Source organism: Sinocyclocheilus rhinocerous, unplaced genomic scaffold, assembly GCF_001515625.1.
Source record: "Sinocyclocheilus rhinocerous isolate Xijiao unplaced genomic scaffold, SAMN03320098_v1.1 scaffold478, whole genome shotgun sequence".
In the NCBI taxonomy this organism is placed as follows: Eukaryota; Metazoa; Chordata; class Actinopteri; order Cypriniformes; family Cyprinidae; genus Sinocyclocheilus; species Sinocyclocheilus rhinocerous.
The window spans coordinates 1,631,390-1,656,016 of record NW_015651483.1 but is presented as its reverse complement, the minus strand read 5'-3'; the positions used below and the strand labels follow the sequence as shown (position 1 = coordinate 1,656,016).

At 38.0% G+C, this 24,627-nt stretch overlaps 1 protein-coding gene across 2 annotated transcripts in view; it reads right to left on the bottom strand.

Annotated features, from left to right (window-relative positions):
• Window positions 1–2,021: 2,021 nt before the first annotated feature.
• LOC107712879 (phospholipid phosphatase 3-like) overlaps window positions 2,022–24,627 on the bottom strand; it is a 48,908-nt gene continuing 26,302 nt past the window's right edge. The window contains exons 2-6 of one of the 2 annotated variants that reach the window (XM_016518257.1): window positions 22,960–23,114; window positions 19,839–20,119; window positions 19,189–19,246; window positions 12,150–12,326; window positions 2,022–3,877 (exon numbers count right to left, since the gene is read on the bottom strand). In XM_016518257.1, the coding sequence (XP_016373743.1) occupies window positions 3,749–3,877; window positions 12,150–12,326; window positions 19,189–19,246; window positions 19,839–20,119; window positions 22,960–23,114 (800 nt within the window). In that variant the 3' untranslated portion in view covers window positions 2,022–3,748. Of the gene's footprint in view, window positions 3,878–12,149; window positions 12,327–19,188; window positions 19,247–19,838; window positions 20,120–22,431; window positions 22,590–22,959; window positions 23,115–24,627 lie in introns of both variants that reach the window. The other variant, XM_016518256.1, reaches the window with a different exon arrangement.

Genomic DNA, 24,627 nt, shown 5'->3' with positions numbered 1-24,627 from the left:
GCTAAGAACTTCATTTGGACAACTTTAAAGGCGATTTTTTTCAATATTTTGATTTTTTTTGCACCCTCAGATTCCAGATTTTCAAATAGTTGTATATCTTGGCCAAATATTGTCCTGTCCTAACAAACCATACATCAACGGAAAGCTTATTCATTCAGCTTTCAGATGGTGTATAAATCTCAATTTTAACAAATTGACCCTTATGACGTTTTATTTAAATAATTGTACACACAATTTTCACATCTATAAACAAAAGATTGAACATTTAAATACATTCCTTTTACATTTATATAATAAAATAATGTGTAATTGCTGCTTTTGACTACAGAATTGTTCTTGAATATTTGCACTTAAGTTCATTCACAAAAACATTTACATGACCTATTCATGCATTTGAAGAGTGATCAGATTAGCTGCAGTATGCATGAAGAGCATGGAAGTTACATTTAATCATCTGCAGGATTGCGGCAGTTGATTGCAATCAACATTTAGCATAATCTGCCTTATACAAACGCACATACAAATTCAGGTTAATTAAGTTCCAACCTGAGGCAGGACTAGTTTGGTGGCTTTCTGTAGGTGACAGTGCAAAAGCAGTGAAATACAAAGTCCAAAACCACAGGCGTGCCGAGGCTCACGGCAGTAAGAGTAACACAACTTCACCGCTTTTCTTCAGTGCTGGCATCGGTCCTGCCTACAGGCCTCCTCAGCTCTCACCCCACAGCCAAACATGACCACAGAACCAGAACAGCTCTCAATGCCATCGCCACGATCCATCAGACCTCCCAAACCTGGCCTGAACCCAACCCACTGATGTAACATACCCACAATTCAATGCACCAACCTTTACCGACATCATTTCCCCTTATTAAGCTGTTCAATTAGATTGGTTAGTTGCATTTTACAGTAATTTGTAGAGATGTTTCAGCTATACGCTGATGTTTCAAGGCTTAACGGTGGAGAATATGACAGCGTGCCAGCATCAACATTAGAAATGATGATCTACACACAGCCAAAATATGAAGTCACAGTTTTGGTCCTAGGAAAACAAGAACGCCCGGCCCTGATTGAAACATGCTGACGGTATTAAAAACGTATTATTTCATTCCAAGACAATTCATTTGGCTTCTTCTTCAAACTTTTTATAGCGGGTACTTGAGTAACACGTAAAATGGCACATAAAAATGTTCTATTTGAAACTTTAATGCAGTTTACTCATCGAACATTAGAACAATTTCACATTTATGGTAGCACAGTGTACCCATAATAACAAATGTACATTGAAAGTACATGAAAAGTTTAGTAAGACTTTTTTTATTTTTAAGTTGCTTTTATTCAGCAAAGAGGCATTCAATTGAAAAAAAAAAAAAAAAAATATATATATATAAAAGCACGTTTCCACCACTGAATAAAAAAATAAAAAAGGTGACTGCGACTTTTTATCTCAGAATTGTGAAATATAACCTCACAATTGCGAGAATTGCAAGATATAAATTGGACTTTATAACTTGCAATAGTGAGAAAAAAAGTCCAAACTGAGAGATAAAAACATGCAATTCTGATAAAAAAAAATAAGTTGCGAGTTTTTATCACGCAACTGAGAAAAAAAATTCTGAATTGCAAGATGCAAACTCACAAGTGCGCGAAAAAAATGTCAGAACTGTGAGATAAAAAGTTGCAATTCCCTTTTTTATTTTTTATTCAGTGGTGGAAACAGCCTTACATAATTTCAAATAAATGAAAGAATAAAAATAAATAAAATCTCATATTAGAATGATTTCTGAAGGATCATGTGACACTGAAGACTGGAGTAATGATGCTGAAAATTTGTGTTTAAATTACACTTTAAAATATATTAAAATAGAAATTGTATAAGTGACATGCAAAATGGCACATAAAATATTGTTTGAAATTTTTAACTCATTGAACACTAGGACAATTTCAATTTCACGCAATAATAACAAACATTCATTCATTAAGAAGCCAAACGTTTTTGTTGTTTATAATGAGCTTTTATTTAAAAGCACATGTATTGGAGCTAAGTACATTTAGCAGAAAAAAACTAAAACATTTTGCTATTATTTCTTTTGTACAAAATGAGACAATACAAAAATACTAATAGTGAATTTGATAACATTGGATGTGTTTTATTCAACGCTTATTAAAAACGTACTATCACAAATCTACAATATTTTGGTTACCTAAATACAAAAATCTGTCAATCAATGCTCATAAAAGCAGCACTTTGTAAATAACACAGGTCATGACACATTGCTTTTTAGATTCATAGTGGATATATCTAAACGTTCCGAAATAATATCTTACATAGTTAATTTTAGTGATCTATACATTATTTATATACTTCTGAGAGAGAAATAAAACGGTTTGTTGAAATGATAGGACGGACTATACAATGGGAGGGATGTGCAACACATTTGGAGCTTGAGTTGTGTTGTATGGATGTGTTTTCTGTAATAGTCAGGCAGTACTGTACAGCTGTTAGTGGGGACAGTAGACATCATCACGATAGGAACATCGAGGCTAAGAAAAGGCATTTCGAAAAAAAGAAAAAAAAAAAAAAAGTCCACAGTTTTCTTAAGTTTCTTCACATGGTATCGGCCCACTGCACCAGGACCAGGTGCGGAAACACACGAGACACATACAAACACACACAAACGGGACAGAGCGTCCTGCCGAGGGACCCCACATCCCCTTCTCGGGGCAGTTTGACTCGTGCCAGGACAGGTGGACATTGGGCACAAGTGGCATTCTGGGTAAAAACACACAACTAGAGTTGAGTGATTATGCAGTTGGAAGGGAAAGAGGTCAAACCAGCCAGCGGAAGAAGCTCGTTCCCGGTTCCAAAAATAAAAAAAATGTGCCAGTGCGGTCAGTGGGAGTCAATCCCGATGACCGTGGTGACGAGACACACCTCCCCGACGTCTAACCCCGCCCCCTGGCCAATCAGAAGACAGCGAGGCGGCACGGCTCAGCCACGCCCCCAGAATTCGGGCAGGGATGGGCGGTGGCCATCGTGAAATCATTATCTAAAATAAAAATCTATTTATCTAAGAAAATACTCGTGTAAACCCACCCACCCGCCATTTAAAACCCTTTAAAATGCATTCTCCAATAGTTAGGCCACTGTTCGGGTAGCTAAGATCAGCTTTGATGGCTAAATATGATCTTGTGTACAGACCGTCATCAAGCTTCTCAAAGCTACTCTTCTCAGATAGCGAGTGGTGACGTTTAATGAACTTGGATATAGTGCTATAAGTTATTCTTCTTTATACTGTTTATATATCTGTGCTAATTACATCGCAGGTAAAACGAATCATTCCTATTAATAAGGAATTTGTTGTCCTATACTGTTGCTGAAAGGCCACAGAGACAAGAGAGAAGCGCTGGTCACGTGACCAGCCTCACATTCACTCTCTTCTTCCTTTCGTTGGCATCTGTTAATTACTTTCGTCAAAGGAGCTCAATTCATTCTCCGCAATATTTTGAGGGAGAAATCGCTTTTTTGTTAGCTTTGTGTCTGTTTGGCCTTTCGAATCGGGCTCCTGGATAGTGAGGTCAATAGGATTGTCTCTGTCCTGTCCCTACATTCTACTGTCAGATGAGAGAGAGGAGGCGTCAGCTAAGCCGGAGCTCCTCTGTCACAGGTGGCTGTTCTGGTTTCTTCAGGGGATTCGGGGGGTGGTGAGGGATGGGGAGACTGCAAACGGATCCTCCCGTTCCCCCCCTCTTACACCATGTTGTGATGGTTGTTCCTGTCTATGATGTCAGAAGTGGGGAGGAGCTCTTTCTTGATTGGCGAGGGAGGTGGAGTGGCAGTCTGGGCTTTGGGTTTGAAGAGGTCCGATACATAAAAGGCCTAGAAGAAGAGAGAGAGAGAAAAAAAATAAAGATATTAGATTATTTGAGAACCAAACTCTTTCCAGGATGCAAATCAGAGTACCCACAGAATATGATTGTAGTACATAAAAAGGGTTGAACAAGAACTGGCTTGTTTTAAAATCATGAATTTAAACCACAGTTGCCACAAACCACAGGAAACTGAATTAAAATTTTTGGAAGGATAGTCGAATGAATTGCAACAGCTGGGAAATGAAGTTTTCTTCTATTCTTGTCGATAAAATTGTATGTGTTTATGAAGAAAGAGTTTTTTTCAAGTTATACATTTATATTACTATCACTATTTAAAAGTTTGGGGTTGATAAGATTTCTTAATCTGTTTGAGAGAAGTTAGTTATGCTCACCAAGACTGTTTTTATTTGATTAAAAACACAGTAAAATAAAGTAATAAAATAAAACAGTCATATTGTAAACATGTTTTCTATTTTAAGAAATTATATAACAATAAACATTTTTAGGAAGACATTTTTATAACAAATGTAAAATGTCTCTCTGTCACTTTTGATTAATGTGTCTTTGGTGAAAACAGTAATTTCTTACAAAAAAAAGAAAAAAAAGAAAAAGAAAACTTACTGAGCCCAAACTTTTGAAATGTATATTAATTAAAAACATTAACAAACATATTACTTATTCATATCAATTACAATTTTTAGATATTAGCATTTTAATAGATAATCGTAAAGGTCTATATGACCTTTAAACTTCAATAATTTAAAAAAATGTTTTTACTAGTGCTGTCAAACGATTAATCGCGATTAATCGCATACAAAATAAAAGTTTTTGTTTGCATAATATATGTGTGTGTTCTGTTTATATTTATTATGTATATATAAATACACACACATACAGTATATATTTAGAAACTATTTACATGTATTTACATGTCTATTTATATTCACATAATTTATATTATAAATAAATATATTTAATATATAAACAAACATTTTCTGAAATATATACATGCATGTATACATAATAAATATACACAGTACACACATATATTATGTAAACAAAAACTTTTATTTTTGATGCGATTAATCGCGATTAATCGTTTGACAGCACTAGTTTTTACACTTTCAAACAAGTCTTTTTGAAAGTGAATCTTTTTATTCCACACAATTTTTTAAAATTTCAATTCATTTTAATTTCACTTCATTAAACTGAATTTCTAATTGCAATTGTAGACCGCATTTGCTACGCCAATTAAAACTCAATTAAAATTCAAGAATTTTAGCCGTATAATTTCAGTTCAATTCAGTCGTGGAAATCCCAATTATAACCATTAAAACTTCCTTAAAACACCCCAACAGGGCATGAGCAACTGCAAGAGTCACTACAAATGATTCAAACACATATTTCAGAAGCACTGTTGGATGTTCGACTAACCACAAAAGAGTAATATGGCCTCTGAAATGTCAGATGATATAAAGGCTGGCAATCCATCGTCTGTGATATACGGATGTGTATGAGGTCACACGCTGATAAGAGCGACCAACTTACACCACACGCCTTAAAAAACATTGAGTCAGTAGTAAAGATAGAGGAAACCCCTCAGTTCTTTTGTTCTTCGACTGCGAGGGACTGAGGTCAGTATTAATGGTCTCACTTGGCGTGGGAAGAACTTTGTTGTCAAGGAAAGATGCCCGACAACCCTCTCTTTACGTCCTAATGACATCACTGGCAAAACAGGAAACCGGGGAGGGGAAGAGAGGAAGTGTGCCCTTGGCATTAGACTAGGCATGCACCCAACGGATTTACAAAGAGCTGAAAATATACAAGTCTGAGTCACGGGCCTTTCATGCCAAAGACGGGATGCTTTCACGGCAATAGGAGAGGCCTACGGGATATTTAGCCATCTACACACCATGAATGTTACTGAAGCATGAGGAACAGCTGAGCTGGACGGCAGCGGCGTGGAATCACCGATTCCAGAAAGCCTGCCAATGCGTAAACGCACGCTATTTATGAGTGTGTCAAGAGTATGGGGCCAGTGTCACAGGAAAAGTGGTCAGTGTTTGGGGTAGCAAACAGCTAAATTGTCCTGACACGGTTCAGGAGCTGCTGTCAACCGGAGCGGCGTACTGCCCTTGGGCGATGCCAAGGGGGAAGAAAAAGTGCACAGAGATTTGTACACAGAGTTAAAAAAGGGATTCCCTTTGGTTATGTGAGTGACAGGCTTGAGCAAGTAAGCTGCGACTATCAACAGGTTTGTAAGTGTGTGTGTGGAAAGAGATAGAAAGTGAACAGAAAGCCTTCGAGAGGCCATCAGAGTTCTGGAATCATCTTTCCAGCAGCTGTTTCTTGCATATCCTTAGTGAAAGACGTTGTGCTCACATACAAAGAGAGCTTTATCCAAATGTTACAGCGGATTATAGGGCCTCCTGTGACCATCTTCTGCCTATATGAGTGAAAGTACGCCAGAAAGATCATGACATTTCCAGAGTGACCTTTACATTGCGCTGGAATGACATCAGGAAACTGGATCTAGAACCTTTGCTTGCTTGCGATTATGAAGGATTTCATTATAAGAGAAAGTATGGTCCTTTGACAAGGCCAAACAATATATTGCTTCATAATTTAAATACTTCTTTTTGTTAAAAATATTGATTGAAATGCATTTGTACTATATTTCTTTAAAATAAATGCCACTTGGTTTGATACTGATATACAAATAATGCATATTTGTATATATAATGCTTACAAAAAAATGTGTAATATTTTAGAGGGGAGAAAAACTATAAATATGCTATAATAAAAACTGTAAGTTACCTTACGGTGAGAAATTGTAAAGAGTTTAACATCACATTATGTGTAATTTTACAAATTTATGGTTTCTGCAAGTAAAAACTGAATTACGGTATAATTTGCAGTGAAAAACAATAAAAGGACCTTCTCAGAGTGATACATAACATATGATTTTATTTTATATAAATGTTTCTTCACATTTTTATTATAATTTATGTACATTAGGGTGTTCGGTGGCTTTTGCCGCCTTTATTATCGTGTTGGATTTAAGTACATTTTAAGATTACAAAAAAGCAGATTTGATAGTTCAGATTGGTATATTAACATTATATCACTTAATGAACAACACTGTTATAAGTTATAAAATATACAGGTACCAATGTGCATTCCTGTAATAATGATCACATTGTTACTGTATTTTTAATGCAGAATTTCTGGCAAGCACAGCTGCTTTTTTTGCCATAAATTTATGAGCTTTAAAATTTATACGCTTTAATATTTTCTGGAAATTCACTCAATATTTGAAAAGAATTGTGTTTTACACTGATAGGGCTGATGCAAGACAGAGCGTCTGATAATTGGAAAATGTCTCCATATCTGGAATGTGTGTAATTATGTGTTATCACATATGCCATCAGCTGCAAGCCTGCATTCACCCGTACTGTCCAGCATGACTTACAATAGGCTTCTTGATGCACTACAACCTCTAACCTGTAATCATAGGCTGCCAATGAACCAGTGTCAGGGGGTGAGTGCTTCCTGTGTCACAGCCCTCGGTCTGAAAGTTTTCTTCCACAGCAAACTCGCTCCATTGTGTTCGAATGCCCAGTCAGCACCAGGAAGCTGTTTTGCGTGTTTGTCTAAGCCTGTGTGTGCTGACCTTATTGTGGTTCCACTAACTGGGGGAAGAATTAAGATGCACCTTTACAGTCTGTTACTGCAGCCTATTCTATTCTTATGTACAATTCTTCCACCAAAATAAACATGAATTTCATTTTACATGATCATTTTACACCATCCCTCGGAGAGCTGCAATTGAGTAAATAAGCAAGACTGAAAAGTATATAGTGGTTTTGCTACTGTACCTTTACGACTACTACAGTGGAGATCAAAATGAGAGAATAACATTGGTGTTAATCTGGCACGTCATGCTAATTTCCTTAATTATCTGACAAACCCTATTTAACTGGTAGCCTAACTTTCCATTTTTTCACTGGTTTTGCAAGATGGTGAGCCATTCTAAAGTGACTAAAACCCTCCAACAGCAGATTGTCCAGATGAAGGCCAATAGCAGCCACAGCAAGAGAAGCTGGTTGTTCCAAATCTGTGATTTCTAGAATATTCCATCTTTACAATGTCACGTACTCATTCAAGTCCCCCAAAAAGACTGGTCGTCCACGAAAGACAAATGCACGAGAGAACAGGATAACGTGGAGAATCTCAATGGGCAATCGGTTCAACACTGCAGCTGGAATTGCTTGCCAGTTCTGCGCTGAACAGTGTAAGGATCACTTTAGTTATCACTTTAATGATGAGAGCAAGTTTAATTTATTTGGGTCTGATAGGAAACATTTTGTTTTGCGTCAAACTGAGGAAAGACTGATGCCCAAGTGCGTAAAGAATCAGTGAAAGGTGGAGGAGGTGGTTATTTTGTAAAACGCTGTTCTACTAGCATGATATAGCCACAACTAAAAGTCCTTGAAATTTTGAACGATGATTTCTGGGGAAAAAAAGAATAAATAAATAAATCGTTCATAAATTGTTCTCCAATTTTGATCCCTACTGTATATATGTAAATGACATAACATGTAAATGTTATGATTGGCCATCTTAAAGTGCTCATGGATGTAATGGAACATTTTTTGATTGGAGAGAGATCTTTGTGTTTTTTGACCAAAGATAAAAAAAAAAAGATCAAAATGTTTTCTAAGACACATTCTCTTTAAATTGTAACATACGTGAAAACACCAAGGCATCAAGTTGCCTAATGTACTATTTTAGTCTCCATCTCTGTATTATATTGTATTAAAGTGGTTTGACATCATCTTAGGGCAAACTAACTGGGGTCCACTAACTGCTCCACTCAGCACTGTCTCATACACATTCCCTTAATCAGACAGGAAATGACACCAAACAATGTGTCACCATCCAACAACTGTGCCAAAGTGTCAAAAGATCAACATAATGCATACTTATTTTGGATCCCAGAGCTGGGAGGGCACACTAACTCCATCTAAACTCATCTCAAATGAACCTCACTGAACTTCTGCCACTTTTCACTGATGGCTTTATGGACTTGGGATTCAACTGAACTGTGAACAGGTTCATAGATGATATGTCTGGGTGTGTGCACATGTGTGGTCTTCCATTGGTTTGGGCGTGCCTGATCCTAAAAGTGCCAAACACAGCACATGATTATGTGTGAGAGTGTGTTGCTTATGTTATGCATGTGTCTTAAATGGTAGTTTCAGGCACTGAGCCACATCGGCATAATAATTGTGGAGACCAAGTTGTGTTTTGGCTGCTTCGCTCTCCAGCGTAACATTAGTAAAGTTTAATAACACCGTTAAAATTTCCTTTCTTCTTACACACAACCACACTATTTTCGGTTTAAGACGGCCTCCATTAGCATAGCTACATAGAGAGTGCTGTGGCAGCCAATGGAAAAAAAAGAGTCAAGCTCAGGCCTGACATATGGAAGGGAGTGATAGGATATCGGGACAACCATTTTGCCACCCAAGCCAGACCAGAAGCACTTAGCAATGGGCCGTTATCGCTGGAGGAACTGGAGTCCGGAATATTGAACATGACCCTCTGTGCACCTGAGGAACGGTGGGATACTGTTGTGGTGTGAGAACTCGAGAGGTGCTGTGGATAGAGAAAGAGAGAGTGGGAAGAGGAAAAGGCTGTTTGAGAGCTGGCCTCCAGCTGTTTCCACCCTTGTCTAGTCCTGCAGGAAACACCTCTGCAACTGAGCCTTACAAGCAGCCAACCTCTCACACACTCCATCCATGTCAGCAGCTTAGAAAGTGGGCCGTGTTTGATGACATGAACAAACAGCTCATGCCACTCTCCAACAGGAAGGACCAGAGGATGTGGCCGCAGTCAAAAGTCCAGAAAAGACAAAGAAGGAAAATGCGGTTTCTGAAGTCTGAATCTCAAGGGTTCTTTTAGACATTTAGACATCAGAATTTAAACATATGCTAGGCTGCCTGACTTCAGCAATCGTAACGTTGTAGTGAATCTTGCCAACATTTCTGATACAAACCAGGCCTGAGTACAAGGAATTGAATGTAAGACTTTAGGAGCCTCCTTTTGAGATTGAACGAAACTGATGGCCTAGTTAACATTGCGCTGCTCGACGTTTTAAGTTTCCCTTGCATGATACATAAGCAGACTGACATTAATTGCTGTTCTGAGATCAGTTCTCTGTGGGCATCCCAGTCTAACAGCGCCATGTGAACTGATCCTCTTTAATATGGAACATGCAGTAAGTCTGTAATCAGCTTTTGCAATACGGCTAAAACTCAACAAGACCTGTAATATTCCACGGTTTCTTTGAAGCCAGCCAGTTGGACACCGACCCAGAGCACTTACAACCTTTAAACGTCTTTAAACACAACCCCCTTAAGCAGAAATCAGCACCTACAGCCAAGCTTAGAAGAATTGCTGCACCTCCAAACCATGAACTGTCGGAGACTACTTGCTGAGAAGTTTGGATAAGTTGCACTGCCACCTATGGTTCGAAAACAATGCTTGATGTATGGGGACATAACTTTTCTTTTAAAGACACGTACCTTGCATTACCTCTATAGGCTCCATCTGAGCGTTGGTCATTAGAGATACTTTAATTGGACCTCTAAAGCGTTCACAGATGGGGAGCGGAACAGATTCCAAATGTAGGCTCGTTAAAAACAAGTACATGGGCGCCTTGATCTGTAGTGAAAAGGATCTAATTTCTGTGCTCTCTTATTTGTACTTATCTGCTATTTTCTGGTTTTTCACACTGGGGAGAAACTTCTCCAGTTGTCAAAGACTAGTTCCTACACCTTGAACTTGAGGGGCTCAAAAACAATCAAGACCATTAGCAGTGGATGGATAATTTGAGTAAAACAAGATTGTTTCACTAAAAATGTCCTTGATAAATTAGGTTATTAAAGGGTTGGCGAAAGCTTAAACTGCTCTTGGAAAAATTTAAATGCCTATAAATAAAGACAAGAGCCAACTGAAAACTAAACCACACAGGGTTCAGCATATTCAAGGATTGGAGATTAAATGTTTTGAAGGTTCATGATACCAGTAGAGAGATGTTTGGCGAACATCTGTGTACCATAAAAAGTGTGGCGCTGTCACAGCTAATTAGAGGGAAGAAAGACACTGCTAGGACATTCTGGGAATTGTAATGTTGAAAAACACAACTCAATATCCCAATTTCAACACTAACAATTTAAATATTTGTCTTTCAGATGTTGTAGATGGGGTGATATCTGGGGAAGAAGTCTTGGTCTCCTGCCTCCCCCTAACAAATGGGCCTCAAATCTTTGCACCGTCCCCTTACGATGCAGATAAACAGATAAATCTCTGTTTCTCAAATGAATAATTAACATCGTCATTTCTCCTAAAGAGAAAATGCTCTCTCTTTGTACATTCAGTTCCCCTCGACTCAATTTTCCCAAACACAATCCAACTGAATGAAGCTTTGCTTACTGCAGGGAAAGTCTGGCACCAACAAAAGTGACGTGCTACAATTATGAAGTGTAAAATTCCTTTTTCCACAACCCTCCCCCTTCTCTTTACATTTGAGTCTGTAATGGTGCAACTGAGGCAATATGCTCTGCATTAGCAAGAAAAAGATTTTGCTTCACTCTGATGGATGAGTAATTTTGTGGATAGGGGTGAAAAAGAGAGAGGGCGAGGTCTGGAGAATGTTGTGGTCTGGTTCCAGATATTCAGATCCCCTTCCGACCTCAAACTCCGGATGGCCTTCTGTCTTCACTTTATTCAAAAGACACGAGATAAAGTCTGTTCTTAATGGTTCTTTTGACAAGTTATCTGATAAATCTGCCTCTAGTCGAGCTCAAACATACTCATGGACTATAACAAACAGAAAAAGTAAAACATTTTCATGTTTTAAAGTGAAGAGTGGGAAACGGGAAAACATATGCTATATTGTCAAACTTGTTTGGGTTGTTAATTGCCAGCATATTTATGAAAGTAATGTTTAATTCGTTTTTCTGGTGTTAACACTGTTGCAAAAATGTTTGTTAACCAATATTTAAAAAAAAAAATCCAGATGTTGTGATGACAACCAGATCAAGGCCAATGGTTATTAAATGTTGTAAAGTACGAAATTTCCAGATTGCTTTACATTCCAACCAATAAAAACTAATTCAAGATTGACTCCACAATGGCCTCTTGACTCCTTAAAGATACTAAACTATATTTAAAGAAATATGAAATGGATAGAAATACAAAGATGTACTTACTATGCAGTAGGCCACCAGGGCTCCTTGGGCAAAGCCAGCTAAAACATCAGTGGGGTGGTGCTTGTGATCAGAAACACGTGATAACCCGGTGTAGAAGGCCATCATTAGCAATGTGAACTGCACGAGTGGCCTCAGCAGACGGGCTCCTCGCCACGTGAACCGAGACTGCAGGTAGAACTAAAGAAAAAGAGATGGAAAGCAATTTAACCAATGGGAAAATCTGTACAACTTATGTTTTTATTACATAACAGCTGAGATAATACAATAAGTTAGGGTTAGAGAAATTAGATAGAAAACAAAGGAAGGTGGAGAAAAAAATATGTGGGAGAGAATGTGGGGGGTGGAGCTGAGACTGAAAAACTGAGAATCCAAAGTAGCACCGGACAGGACTGAAAAAAAGGTCTCTCTTTCTCTAGCCACCTAAATCCAAGGACCCCTTGTAGAGTTTGCTTTCTGGGAACAGGAAGACTCGTTAGGGTAAGAAAACAAATGATTGAGGGTTACAAAGACAAGGGGAGGATGGGGGTCAGGAGGACAAACTGTTGACGACGCTCCGGCGGCCCATCAGTCCTGAAACCCTTCAAATTGGGTCAGTTAAGGACCCTGTACTCATCACCCTCCCTTAATCATCCATCACCACCCAAGAAGGAAAACTTCCATTAAGTATGAAACCACAGCAGACAACAGAACACACCCTTACACATAGACACTAACTGATAAACACTCATGCACAAACTCAGACGATCTGTTAGACAAAACAAACAATAACCATCTTGAGCTTTGAGCTCCAAACGAAGGTGTGTACAAGGTCATGTCTGCTTTCCTGAACAGCTCTCTCCTTGCTCTGAAGGCATTGTGTGCGTAGAGAGGAAGGAATCCCTCCCTGAGGATGTTTGGGAGTTGGAGTTTCCTTGCTGGTTGAAGTTCTTAGATGATGCCAGGATGGGTGTGCCTGCACAAGCAGACTGACAGCTCTTCGAGTCTTCGCAAATTCGATTTTGATGAGTTCTCTGCGGTCAGGTAATGCCGTTTGGATTTCTGGAGTATTTAACTATGCAGAAGATTAGCATTACTGCTACATGCGCCAAATATGCTCAAATATGCCAAAGACTGAAGATAAATAGAGTCCTCCTCAATCATTTTCAATTGATCTTATCTCATAAAAACATCCCCTCAGAACGGAAGGATGGTAGAGTGATAAGCATCTAAGGGTGTTTATGTGCGTTTGTGCCTCAAACCAATTGGAATCAACATATGGCCTGCTGTCTCATTATTTCAATTTACATTGTGGCCCAAAGCAGGAAGTCTTTAAAATATGCTGAAACAAAACAACTTCAGCCATTTTTGCCTGAATCAGCAATCGTTTCTTCCTCTCATGCTACTGTATATGAGCTGTTGGGTTTACAGCTGGCTGAAGAGAAGAGTTAGATGTCATAGATGACTGACTGAAATGGAGATACTTGCTTGATTATATGGCTAAAGTTCATCTGAGGCAGAAGATAAATAAATAAATTCATACTCATGCTCATTTTGATCCAGCTTGGCCTCAATGTTGGCAGTAAAGAGAGAATTTCTAACCAAGCATCTGTAGCTATTTCAACCACAGACTTTCATACACTTGGCATTCCTATACCGACAAAAAGTTCCTTCGGAGAACTTAGAAACAAACGTGTCACTTCAACCGCAGATCTGTGGTTTATGGAGACAGAGGTCTGTTCGCTTATTTCTGAATGCAAACTAAAGTACAAAAGTGAATCAATAAATTAGGATTGTTCAAATGAAAAACGGAATAAGCAATCCCTGAGGTTTTCCCTTCCTCTTTTTTTATGTTCTTGTTTTGTTATTGCATTTTAAGATTTTTCTCTGACGTCACAGATGACAAACTGAGAACAAAATAATTTTGTTTACTGTTCGAATTATTTATGAAGGCTTCCAGTGTTTTCCAACCTTCCAACCTAACAAATAACAGAAAATAGAGGAAATAGCAGATTGGTCCTCCAAAATTAAAGAGTTGAGCCTTAGAGCTAACAGTGACATTCTCATGCTCTCTTTCGCACCAACTGTGAATGTTGCGCAATGCAGCACAACAAGTGAAATGCTATTGTCATTTCACTTTAAAAATGGTGGCCAACAAGTGGCCATAACACAAACAAGACAACCAGGGCCTCTGGATAGCATACATAATAAGCTCATTTACACATGCGGGAGTGGTAGAAAAGAACAATGAATTCAGCATTTTTCTAAGTTCTCGAAAGCATTTTCTACTTTTTTTGAATCAGGACTTGTGGCACCCCTAAATCTTTTCTACACTAAAATGACAAAGAGAGAGTTCTGGGATATGTTGGACAGTTAGAGGTCATGGAAGGGTGACAGCCGACACACAGGGAGTCCCGCTGACGCTGATCTCTTTAGCTGTAAGCCAGCATGTCTGAGTCTGGAGATGTAGAGATGAGTTCTGTGACTTCTCCAAACTCTTAAAGTGGCTCTGTTCCTCAGGGCGAGAGTGGGGTCCTCTCCACACGTAGGCATCCAAGAGCTGATAAGAACAGCAGAGCCTGAGGACCCTCAGGGCTCAGATACAGTCCATCAGATCTGCCTCTTAGCATCTTGCTATCAGAGCTCAGATAAGCACAGACGTTGTGGGGTGTATATGGCTCTCTCATCTCTGTGCTTTGTGAGGTGGTGGCAGCAGGAATGGCAGACGTTTGGTCTTAGATTCTCCAGCGACATGCGAACTCAAAACACAAACACAAACACACGCCCTGTGCCCACATGAGAAGTAACACACATCTTTGTGCAGATAACATACTCTGTCCCACTAACAGTCTCCATCCAGTTCCTCCCCGCAAGCGATCTGGGTGGTAGCATCAGATCTGATTGAGGTATCAAATGGGACAATGGAAAAGATCCTGGTGGGCTATTGAAGGATTAGTGTTCAAAAATTCATTTACTCACACTCATGTTGTTAAAAAAAAATCAATTTCCATGGATAGAAAAAATCTGAAGACTTTGCTAGTCATTCTTTTCAAAAGTTTAAAAAAGGATTCAAATGCACTACAAAAGAGTCATGAAAGTGGTTCATATGCCTTGTACAAGTTATAAACCTCACTGATTCTTTTGGTGGCTCAAACATGACTGTGTCGCATGCAAAAACAAACCATATAGGATTTGCCATATATGATGTGCTCTATGTATGTGCATTGAATTTTTATATGTGAATAAAAGCCTAAATTGAATCTGTTCATCATATAAAGTGATCATCTTCAAAGGACTTGAATTAAACTACTCGATTCATATAAACTCATGTCTCTGAATTGTGTCAGTTATGGTGGAATGGACTTCACTGGAGGAAAAGAAATCTATCAGATTTCATTAAAAAATGTCTTAATTTTTATTTCAAAGATAAACAAAAGTCTTATGTTGGAACGACATGAGGGTGAGTTAATTTTTGGGTGAACTATGCCTTTATGTATTCATACCAAATCAGCCATGTTCGTGAATGAATCATTCAGATATTTTGTGAATTAAGATTCATTAAGATCTGGCTGTAAAAATATGTATTCATGAATTGAACAATGCTACTTTTCACATAAACTTTCATGACCATACCAAGAGAACTAGGCTAGAAGTCAGAAGTTTTTTTTAAAGCCAAAACCAACTTTAATTTTAAACTGAAATGTATTGTATTACTTCAAAAGACTTGGAATCTAGTATCTGAGTCATATGGACCCCATTTGATACTTTTTATGGGCTTTTTAAGATTGAAAGATTCAGTCCCAGTTCATTGCATGGAAAAGAGTGACCAGTACAGTCATCAAGCTTTTTTCCTTTTGTGTTCTCTAAAAGAAAGTCATACAGGTTTGGAATAATATGAATAAACTCTTCCTTTAAGCCCAGCAATTGACTTCTTCAGGTCATATAAACAGCCACAAAATGGCATGTTTAGTCCAACTTGGTAAGGGAAAAAGAAAAAGCAAGAGAGATGTGGTATAATAAATCGTGTCATCTTAACAAAAAAGGTGAGTGTGAGGAAAACTATACTTATTTTGCAATATTTTGAAAGGAAAGGCTGGTCTTTTTCATGGCGCTGTGCATGGTTTTGTGGGTCATTCTGAAGTGTATTTGCACTTGAATCTTGCCAGTTCTGGTAGAAAACAGTCAAACTTCACCGCTAAAGTCTTTTCTACCCTGACCTCAGGTCCAAAAATATTACTGCAAAGCCAACGCAGCCTCGCCACATGTTAATGACCACAACATACAGAGAAATAAGCCTGAAAACAAGCAGGTAGAAGATTTGCCTGTGAGTGGTTTGTGCTTGTTTCTACTCTGCCCATGGTCTCATATCATTCACTGCCTGTTCTCTGGTCACTACAGCTAACTAGAGCATCTTGTGTCACCATGCGGTTTGAGAGACGCAGTGACGCAGCAGCCAAACCAGAAGTTATTGGACTATGGAGTGTGGAGGTCATTGAGAGGCTAGGAAATGCCCAGTTTGCTGTCCACAAAATGCCCACATACACTCGCTCTCCAGAACAAACTGATATGCTGTTCCAACTCAATAAGCACATGAGGTTGAGCTGCATGGATACTGTGGTTCAACTAAGACCCTTGAATACACCATTCAACCGCATAAATGTACAGTGTACTAGCAGTCACTCTAGGGGGCAGAGCTCAACTTATTACATTTAGGTTCCATTGATGTATGGTTTGTTAGGATAGGACAATATTTGAGGCCGAGAATATAGGCCGAGAAACAAATATTTGAATATCTGGAAGTATATCTGAATATGTTTCTAATATCTGAAGTCCTTAGCAATGCATATTACTACTCAAAAATTAACTTTTTAAATATATTTATGGTAGGAAATTTACAAAATATCCTCATGGAATATGATCTTTACTATCCATCCTAATGATTTTTGGCATAAAAGAAAAATAGATAATTTTGACCCATACAATGTATTGTTGGCTATTGCTACAAATATACCAGTGCTACTTAAGACTGGTTTTGTGGTCCAGGGTCACATAATATACATATATATATATATATTATACTATATATTACTATATATTTGACAAAATATATAGTAAAACAGTAATGTTGTGAAATGTTATAATTTTTTATATATTTTAATTTTAATGTGAAGTTTCATGATAAGTAATATTATTTTAATTGAAAATATAATTAAACATTGACCTAATGAAAAAGAAGTCAAAAAGAAAAGAAGTCACTGGTGAAAGTTTTACTATTTGTTTTCAATTTGGTAGAGCGCCTTAAAAATGCAAATCTTAAAACTAAAAAAATAAATAAAAAAATCTTTTAAAAAAAATTGTGCAGATTTCATGGGAATTCATCTTGGTTTCTATGTAACCACTATGATTTTTACAAGAAACATCAAAAAAGTGAGATACATTTATTAATATGTGTCACTGACGAAACAGGTGTGGGTTCTGTTTTGAGGTACTGTGCCAGAATGATTCATTCGCAAATTTGGTGAGAACAAAGGCTGTCTACTTTTGACCTAGGTTACGTTTGTGCAAATAAAAGGGGATCACAAGACTGGTGTGAGCTCTCATTATGACTTCAGCGTCTGACCCATGAAGCATGACAGCTAGACTGAGATAATTACAGGGAGTGAGACCGGGAACGGTAACGCTCCAGTCAGTAAGACTGTTTCGCTCGATCGCTCTACTCAGAGAGCACTTTCCTCCACTTGTTTTTCAGATTTATTCAGGTCTGTAATTCTGTTTATCATGCTTTGTGCTTAGATATCTCAGAGCGTTCTCTCTTGGCCTCTCGTTTTTAACTTTGAAGGCCAAGAACAGATGGTAAAATAATCTTAAAATAGTCAACCTGTATCTTAACATAATAGTCTATTCACATGTCCACATTTTATAATGGATTTTGGCTACACTTTGGCTTCGGCTGTGAGAAATCTGGCCAGGGTTTCTGATAAAATCTGAACAATTTGCCCCTCAGAGACACAGAGACAAATCCAGGCTTTCAAATCAAGATGATAATTCAGACTGCAGTGACCGATTATAAAGAAGGTTTCTGGAAGAACTCAAGCTTTTTAGAATCCTGTTTTCCTCAATGCTTGATTTTCTCCATGAATAATAATGTGTAACACTGGCTGACATCTCTCCTGCCTTGTGGCTAATCACTATGGTTTAAAATACAGCAGGTCTATGTGTAAAAACTGATTGTTTTAGTCACAAAACACTCAACAGAACCTGCCATGGGTCTGGTTCTTAACGTACTGCTTCCTCTTGTATAGGAAGTGTTCAGGTCAGTGTTTCGGGCGTCAGGCCCAGCTGTCAAAGTCACATATTAATTTAATGGCTGTTTTGAGAGCATTAGAACCAAACCGGCATGAGTTTATGAACAGGTTTGTGGCCTCAAAAGCACATATTCTCTATCACCCTCCTAACTTTCTCAAATAATATCTCAAAACGCTGAGAATGAACATCTGGCCACCTCTATTAGCAGAGCGGCTCTATCTGAAAGAGTGAAAGGTGGAGGGGCCCATGGAGATGCTGATGAGTTAGATGCAGAAAGAAAGGATTTGAATAAAAGGAGGGAGGAGTGGAGGGCCGTGCATGTGAAAGGGAAAAAGTTTGAAGCCTTTGAAAGAGGCTTTATATACAGTGAGAGACTCCAGGAGGCTGAGCGAAATCTGCCTTTGTGTGTATGTAAAGCTATATTGGGGATTCCGCATAATTAGTGTGGAAAAAGTATGTGACCCGTTCAAAAAGAGAATAGAAATAAAGCATAAGGAATGAGGGAGAAATGAAGGACAACTTCAGAGAGAAGGGAAGTCTATACAGCAGCACAAATAAAAACAGGTGGAGTGTGTCCATCCGGGAGATGAACAAGGAAAATAAGAGTGACCCACATTTCAGAGACCCACAGAGGAGGGTGAAAGGGCGATAGAGGGTCCCTGTTTCATACTAGACATAACAGTCATGAATGAACATCTCTTTAGTAAAATAATAGAACTGTGACAGGGTGAGAGCACTACACAGTGTATGTACTTACTGCCAGATACAGCATGGTGTACATCGAAAATGAAGCATGTCCAGAAAAGAAGGATTTCCTGTAGGGCGAAAAAAAGAACATTTAATCAACAATGTGTTTTATTATTAAACACATTAAAACATTTAAATGTATTTATTTAAGTTTCTATGGAAATATATATATATATCTTTGTTTATTATATTAATATTTAGAACTCATGCGTCGCAGTACTCTCATGAATGCACAGCGAAGACTGACACGGAAGAGAAGAAATTGTTGGATAAAGTTGAATAATAATTTTTTGTTTTCTTTGCGCACAAAAAGTATTCTCGTAGATTCATAAAATTAATGTTGAAACACTGATGTCACATGGCCTATTTTAATGATGTCCTTACTACATTTCTGGGCCTTGAATGTGGTAGTTGTGTTGCTATCTATGGCGGGTCAGAACGCTCTCGGATTTCATTCATCAAGAATATCTTAATTTGTGTTCTGAAGATGAACGAAGGTCTTACGGATTTGGACGAGGGTGAGTAATTAATGACAGCATTTTCCTTTTTGGGTGAACTATCCCTTTAATATTTTAATGTTGAAAACAGTTATGATTAATATTTTTGTCAAAACTGTGACATTTTATTATCCCATGTGCAAGTGAGTGTTGAATATCTCACCTGGCTTCTTGTACTTTGCTGGAATTTCCAAGACATGTGTATTGAGTAATATATCCCAGAGAGCAGTTGATGGTAGTGTAGTCAGGCTTACAAACGTCTAGGAAGTGCGGCCTCATCCGTCCAACCGAGACCTTGGCGATGTCTGTGAATGATTGGCTGACGGCGCAGCCAAAGATGAACACGCCCACTTGTCTGTAAAGGGCGGAGACATATGGATTTCCCACGAACGATTTGGAGCCCTGGTTCAGGTAATGGATCCTGTAGCATTCGCCAATCACAATCTAGAAAAACGATTCATTTGCAATGAAAAAAAATTATAAAAATCACTGATCGCTGAGATTAATATTACATACAGGCTCTGTTCCAAAACCTAGCGAAATTCTAAGACAACGTCACGAAAAAGCCAATTATAAATGCATTGTGCAAAGATTAATGGAAAAAGATGGTAAATGAGCAGAGATGTTGATTATGAATAAACATATTTCATCAATACTGAAAAGTATCAGTTAAATTGTTCAGTGCCATTAAAAATCACTTCACACAATATCTGTATTTTTCAACGCTGTTAGCTTAGCAACATGCTAACAATAAACACTAAACCAATTTGTGTGATGCTCAGCACTGCTGCCTACATAGTTTTCCAAATCGCGCACTTATTAGGTTCAATGATGTTTAGGATGCCTATGTAGGCAGCTGCCCATATAGGCACTAGAAAGCGAGGCAGCTCACTAGGTTTTGGAACAGAGCTCAATATCATTAGGATCATAAAGTGATGGTGAATTTGTGAAGTCATACCACAAACATTAATGTGTCATTGTATAATATCACAAGTTCAGTGATTTCAGATTTCAGTGGTCAGGTCATGGGCATGCAGGGTGGAGTTAGACAAACATGCAAATGAAGGTTATGACTGAGCATGGCCTGCCCATTGCTGGTGATATTTTAATGATATGGAACATATTATGTTTCTAAGGGTTATGGCTTTCATTTGAGCAGTTAGAGCATGGGATTTTAAAACGGAGGTCTGCACCATTTGAAACCAGTAGGGCGTTAATTTAAAAAAGAGGCATGGGTTATGAAGTACATAAACCATGCCTTAATGAGATATTTACTATCTCTCACTCTCCTTTTTCTTTTCTCTCTTCAAACTGTAGAGGAACGCTGTTGTGGTGGTAGTGAAGAGTGGGACTGCTTTCCCTGAGGCCTAACCAAACTAGGGCTGGAGACACTGCTAATTAACTACAGCTGTGTGAGGGGTGCCAACACACACACACAGACACACATATACATATATATGCACACACAGTCCTTATTTTAATCAGGAGAATTGCTGAGCATGGGAACATGTCTACTCCAGACAGTGAGGCATGCATGTCTCCATATGGGATCTCCATGGAGTCATGGTTTGGTGTCGTGCCAGTTTACAGGGGCTTTTACTGCAAGACCACTTCCCTCATCTCCACCACTTTATTCCACAAGGGGATCGCCTGGCATGTTGAAGTTTTGTTTTCAGACAGTGTTTTGGAGTTTCACAAGAGTAATCGGGTTTGATGTTGCATTCTTTCTGATTCTTCGTCGAACATGTGTCCTCCAGGTGATTGGGTTCATTTGTAAGAGGTTGACCTTTTGGCAGCTGTCACAAAGGCTGTGAATGTCTACTAATTCAACACCTCAGCAGCTGTGGGGCGGTTTAATCTCTTATCCAGATTTATCTGCACTCAAATTGAATTTTGCGAGGCTTTTCTCTTTCCCCCCCCCCAAATTCAATTCACTAAATTAAGTACATTTCACAAAATCTGTCAAGAACATATTCTGCTAATTTCTTTTTGATTTTGGGGTGAAATATAAGAAACTTTTTGGGACCATTAAGATTTTATTTATTTATTTTCCTTTAAAGAACTTCATGTATCATGTTAATCAAGTAAATATATTTTAAATGTACTACATTGCAACTTCATCATTTGAAATGCCTATTTACAAAAATATTTAAATACATGATAGTTTCAATAAAAATGACAAAGTTTTAATTTAAATAAATGCTTGTCAGCATTTATGAGGAAAACATCACACTTATGTCTATTTTATAATATATTACTTCCATAAGCACTCTTTTTAAAAGTATGCTAAAGTGTACTTCTTTTTTACAAGGTTTCTATTATTACATTCCTGGTTTATAACATTTTACACATTAACTCAGCATTGCTGTTTTTGAGAATTACTTTAAAAAAAAGTTAAAACACAAAAAGAGCAATATATCACAAAACACATGCACACAAAAGACGACAGAACAGAAAAGAGAAACTAAGATCGAGACAGAAAGAAGAAGAGAGACAGCGATAGCCCTGACCACGATAAATCTCTTGATGTTGAGTTATTCAAATATTTTAAATAAAAAGATGGGATGGGGAGGATTGGTTAATAGATTTAAAAAGGATTATGGGTAGAGTTATCTACTATAAGTCACCATTTAGTTCTACAGTTAGCCTATTTTACTAATATCTATGGTCTAATAGGGGTGAGGGATGAAGATGGGATGTTTATATGAATTAGTGATATATTTATATGAATATATATATATAAGAGAGGAACTTACAGAGAGGATGGCAATTAGAATGCCAGCGGCACAGAGCACGGCATCACTTATGGTGTCCCCGTTTTTATACGGGTACTGGATGGACTGGTCACTGCAGTAAAACCCGCGATGGTACGGCTTGATTGTGCTAGTTTCAATTATCAGGAAAGGCAGGCCAGCTACAGCGAAACACACACACACACAAAGAGAGAGAGTGGGGGGAGAGAGAGAGAGAGAGAGAAAGAGAGAGAGATTTCAGGTCAGTCACAGAAAGACACACGCAGGTAGCGGCACAGCACAGCACACGGCAGCCGAGGATTATAGGAAATACCAGGCAGGGGGAGTGGGGTCTGACATGGTAGCTCGGCTTCTGAGAGAAGTGAATGGCTACACATAGTTAATGTTTGTCTGTGATTGGCACTATGCACTAGCAGTTTCTCCTAGGTTATAATCTATAATAACTCTCTCAAAAGACTTCATTTCCCACGCAGTCGCCCCACTTGCCTGGCCCCATGTCCCCTGTCTGAGGCCCCTCTGTGGGGCACTTACGCTGGCAATGGGCAGGAGGAGGCCCACGGCTGTGAGCACAGAAGAAGGCACAGTGCTGCTTTTATAGGCGTAGCGGATACTGTCGTCCGCGCAGTAGAACCCACGCTGGTACGGCTGCACTGTCGATTTATGCAACACCATCGAGGGCAGCATAACTACGCAAAAAACACACACACAGACCCCGCGGGGCGTGTCATGATACACACTTACCTGAGACGGCAGGGATGTTTCACATGACTTACATTCATAAAGCATAATATATAGTTTAAAACACTGCAAAATCAGTACTTTTTATTTGAACCCATAGGCATGTTTTTCTTATGTAAAAGCAAAAACAATTAAAAAATGCTTAAAAATGCCAGTGGAGATGAAAAAATAAACTTCACTGAAGATAAATTCATTGAATACAAGTACATATTATTATACAAAATAGTAAACTGATCTTGTTTTAAGGACATTTTCTTTATTTTAGATATTTTTATTAGAAAAACATACATATATATATATATATATACCAAATGCAGTGCAAAAAGCATGAAACCAAGTGCAAAAAGCCTTTGTAATAGGAAATGAATGAGGGAAGAAAACTAGGAAGTTCTTCTAGCCTTTATCTAATCTTCCAAACAAAGCACTAGCTCAAAGTGCTGCTACTACAAGAGCTATGTACACAAAACTCTCACAGAGTGCACATAATGTACTGTGTATCCAATGCAAATTGACTTAAAGTAATGGTTTGCGCGTTTGCTAATTAAGTAATTTGCGCAAAGCGTCACAATAGCAAGAGAAGCTTCCCTTTCCTTTGGCTTGGGTTCAGGGCTATTGTCAGTGCAAAGTAGCTTAGAGCTAAAGACAATGCAGCCTAATGGCATTAAGCAAAGCTTCTCGGCAAACAATACTGTATGGAGAGCATCAGAGAACTAATTCAATACAGATAAGAACTTATAATGAACACTAAACCCGTCAAAGTCCTTACTTGTTTTTATACTTATACGGAGTAATTCAAACTCATTTGTAAAAGGTAATGTCAAGTTTTAACAAGAACAAGGGTGATGTGTGCCTTTTCAGTGACACCTTTAGAAAATTCTGGATCTTTATGATTTGTTGAAGTCCTGTTCCAAAACCTAGTGAACTACATAGGCAGCAGCCTCTTAAGAATTGTGGAACCTAATAAGTGACTGATTTGGAACAATCTCCACACACCACACTAATAACGTTTACTATTGATTCCAATAGAGTTTGATGTTAGCATGTTGCTAAGCTAACTGCAATACTATAAATGTAAACATACAAAATATGCAAATAATGGGTTAGAATTAGTGCTGTCAAATGATTAATCGCGATTAATCGCATCCAAAATAAAAGTTTTTGTTTACATAATATATGTAAGTGTACTGTTTATTTATTATGTATATATAAATACACACACATACAGTATATATTTTGAAAATATTTACATGTATATACATTTATATATTTATATTATTATATTTTATATTATATATAAATATATTTAATATATAAACATAACATATTTTTCTTAAATATATACATGCATGTGCTTGTATTTATATATACATAAATATACACAGTACACACTCATTCATTATGTAAACAACAACGTCTATTTTGGATGCGATTAATCGTTTGACAGCACTAGTTAGAATAAAC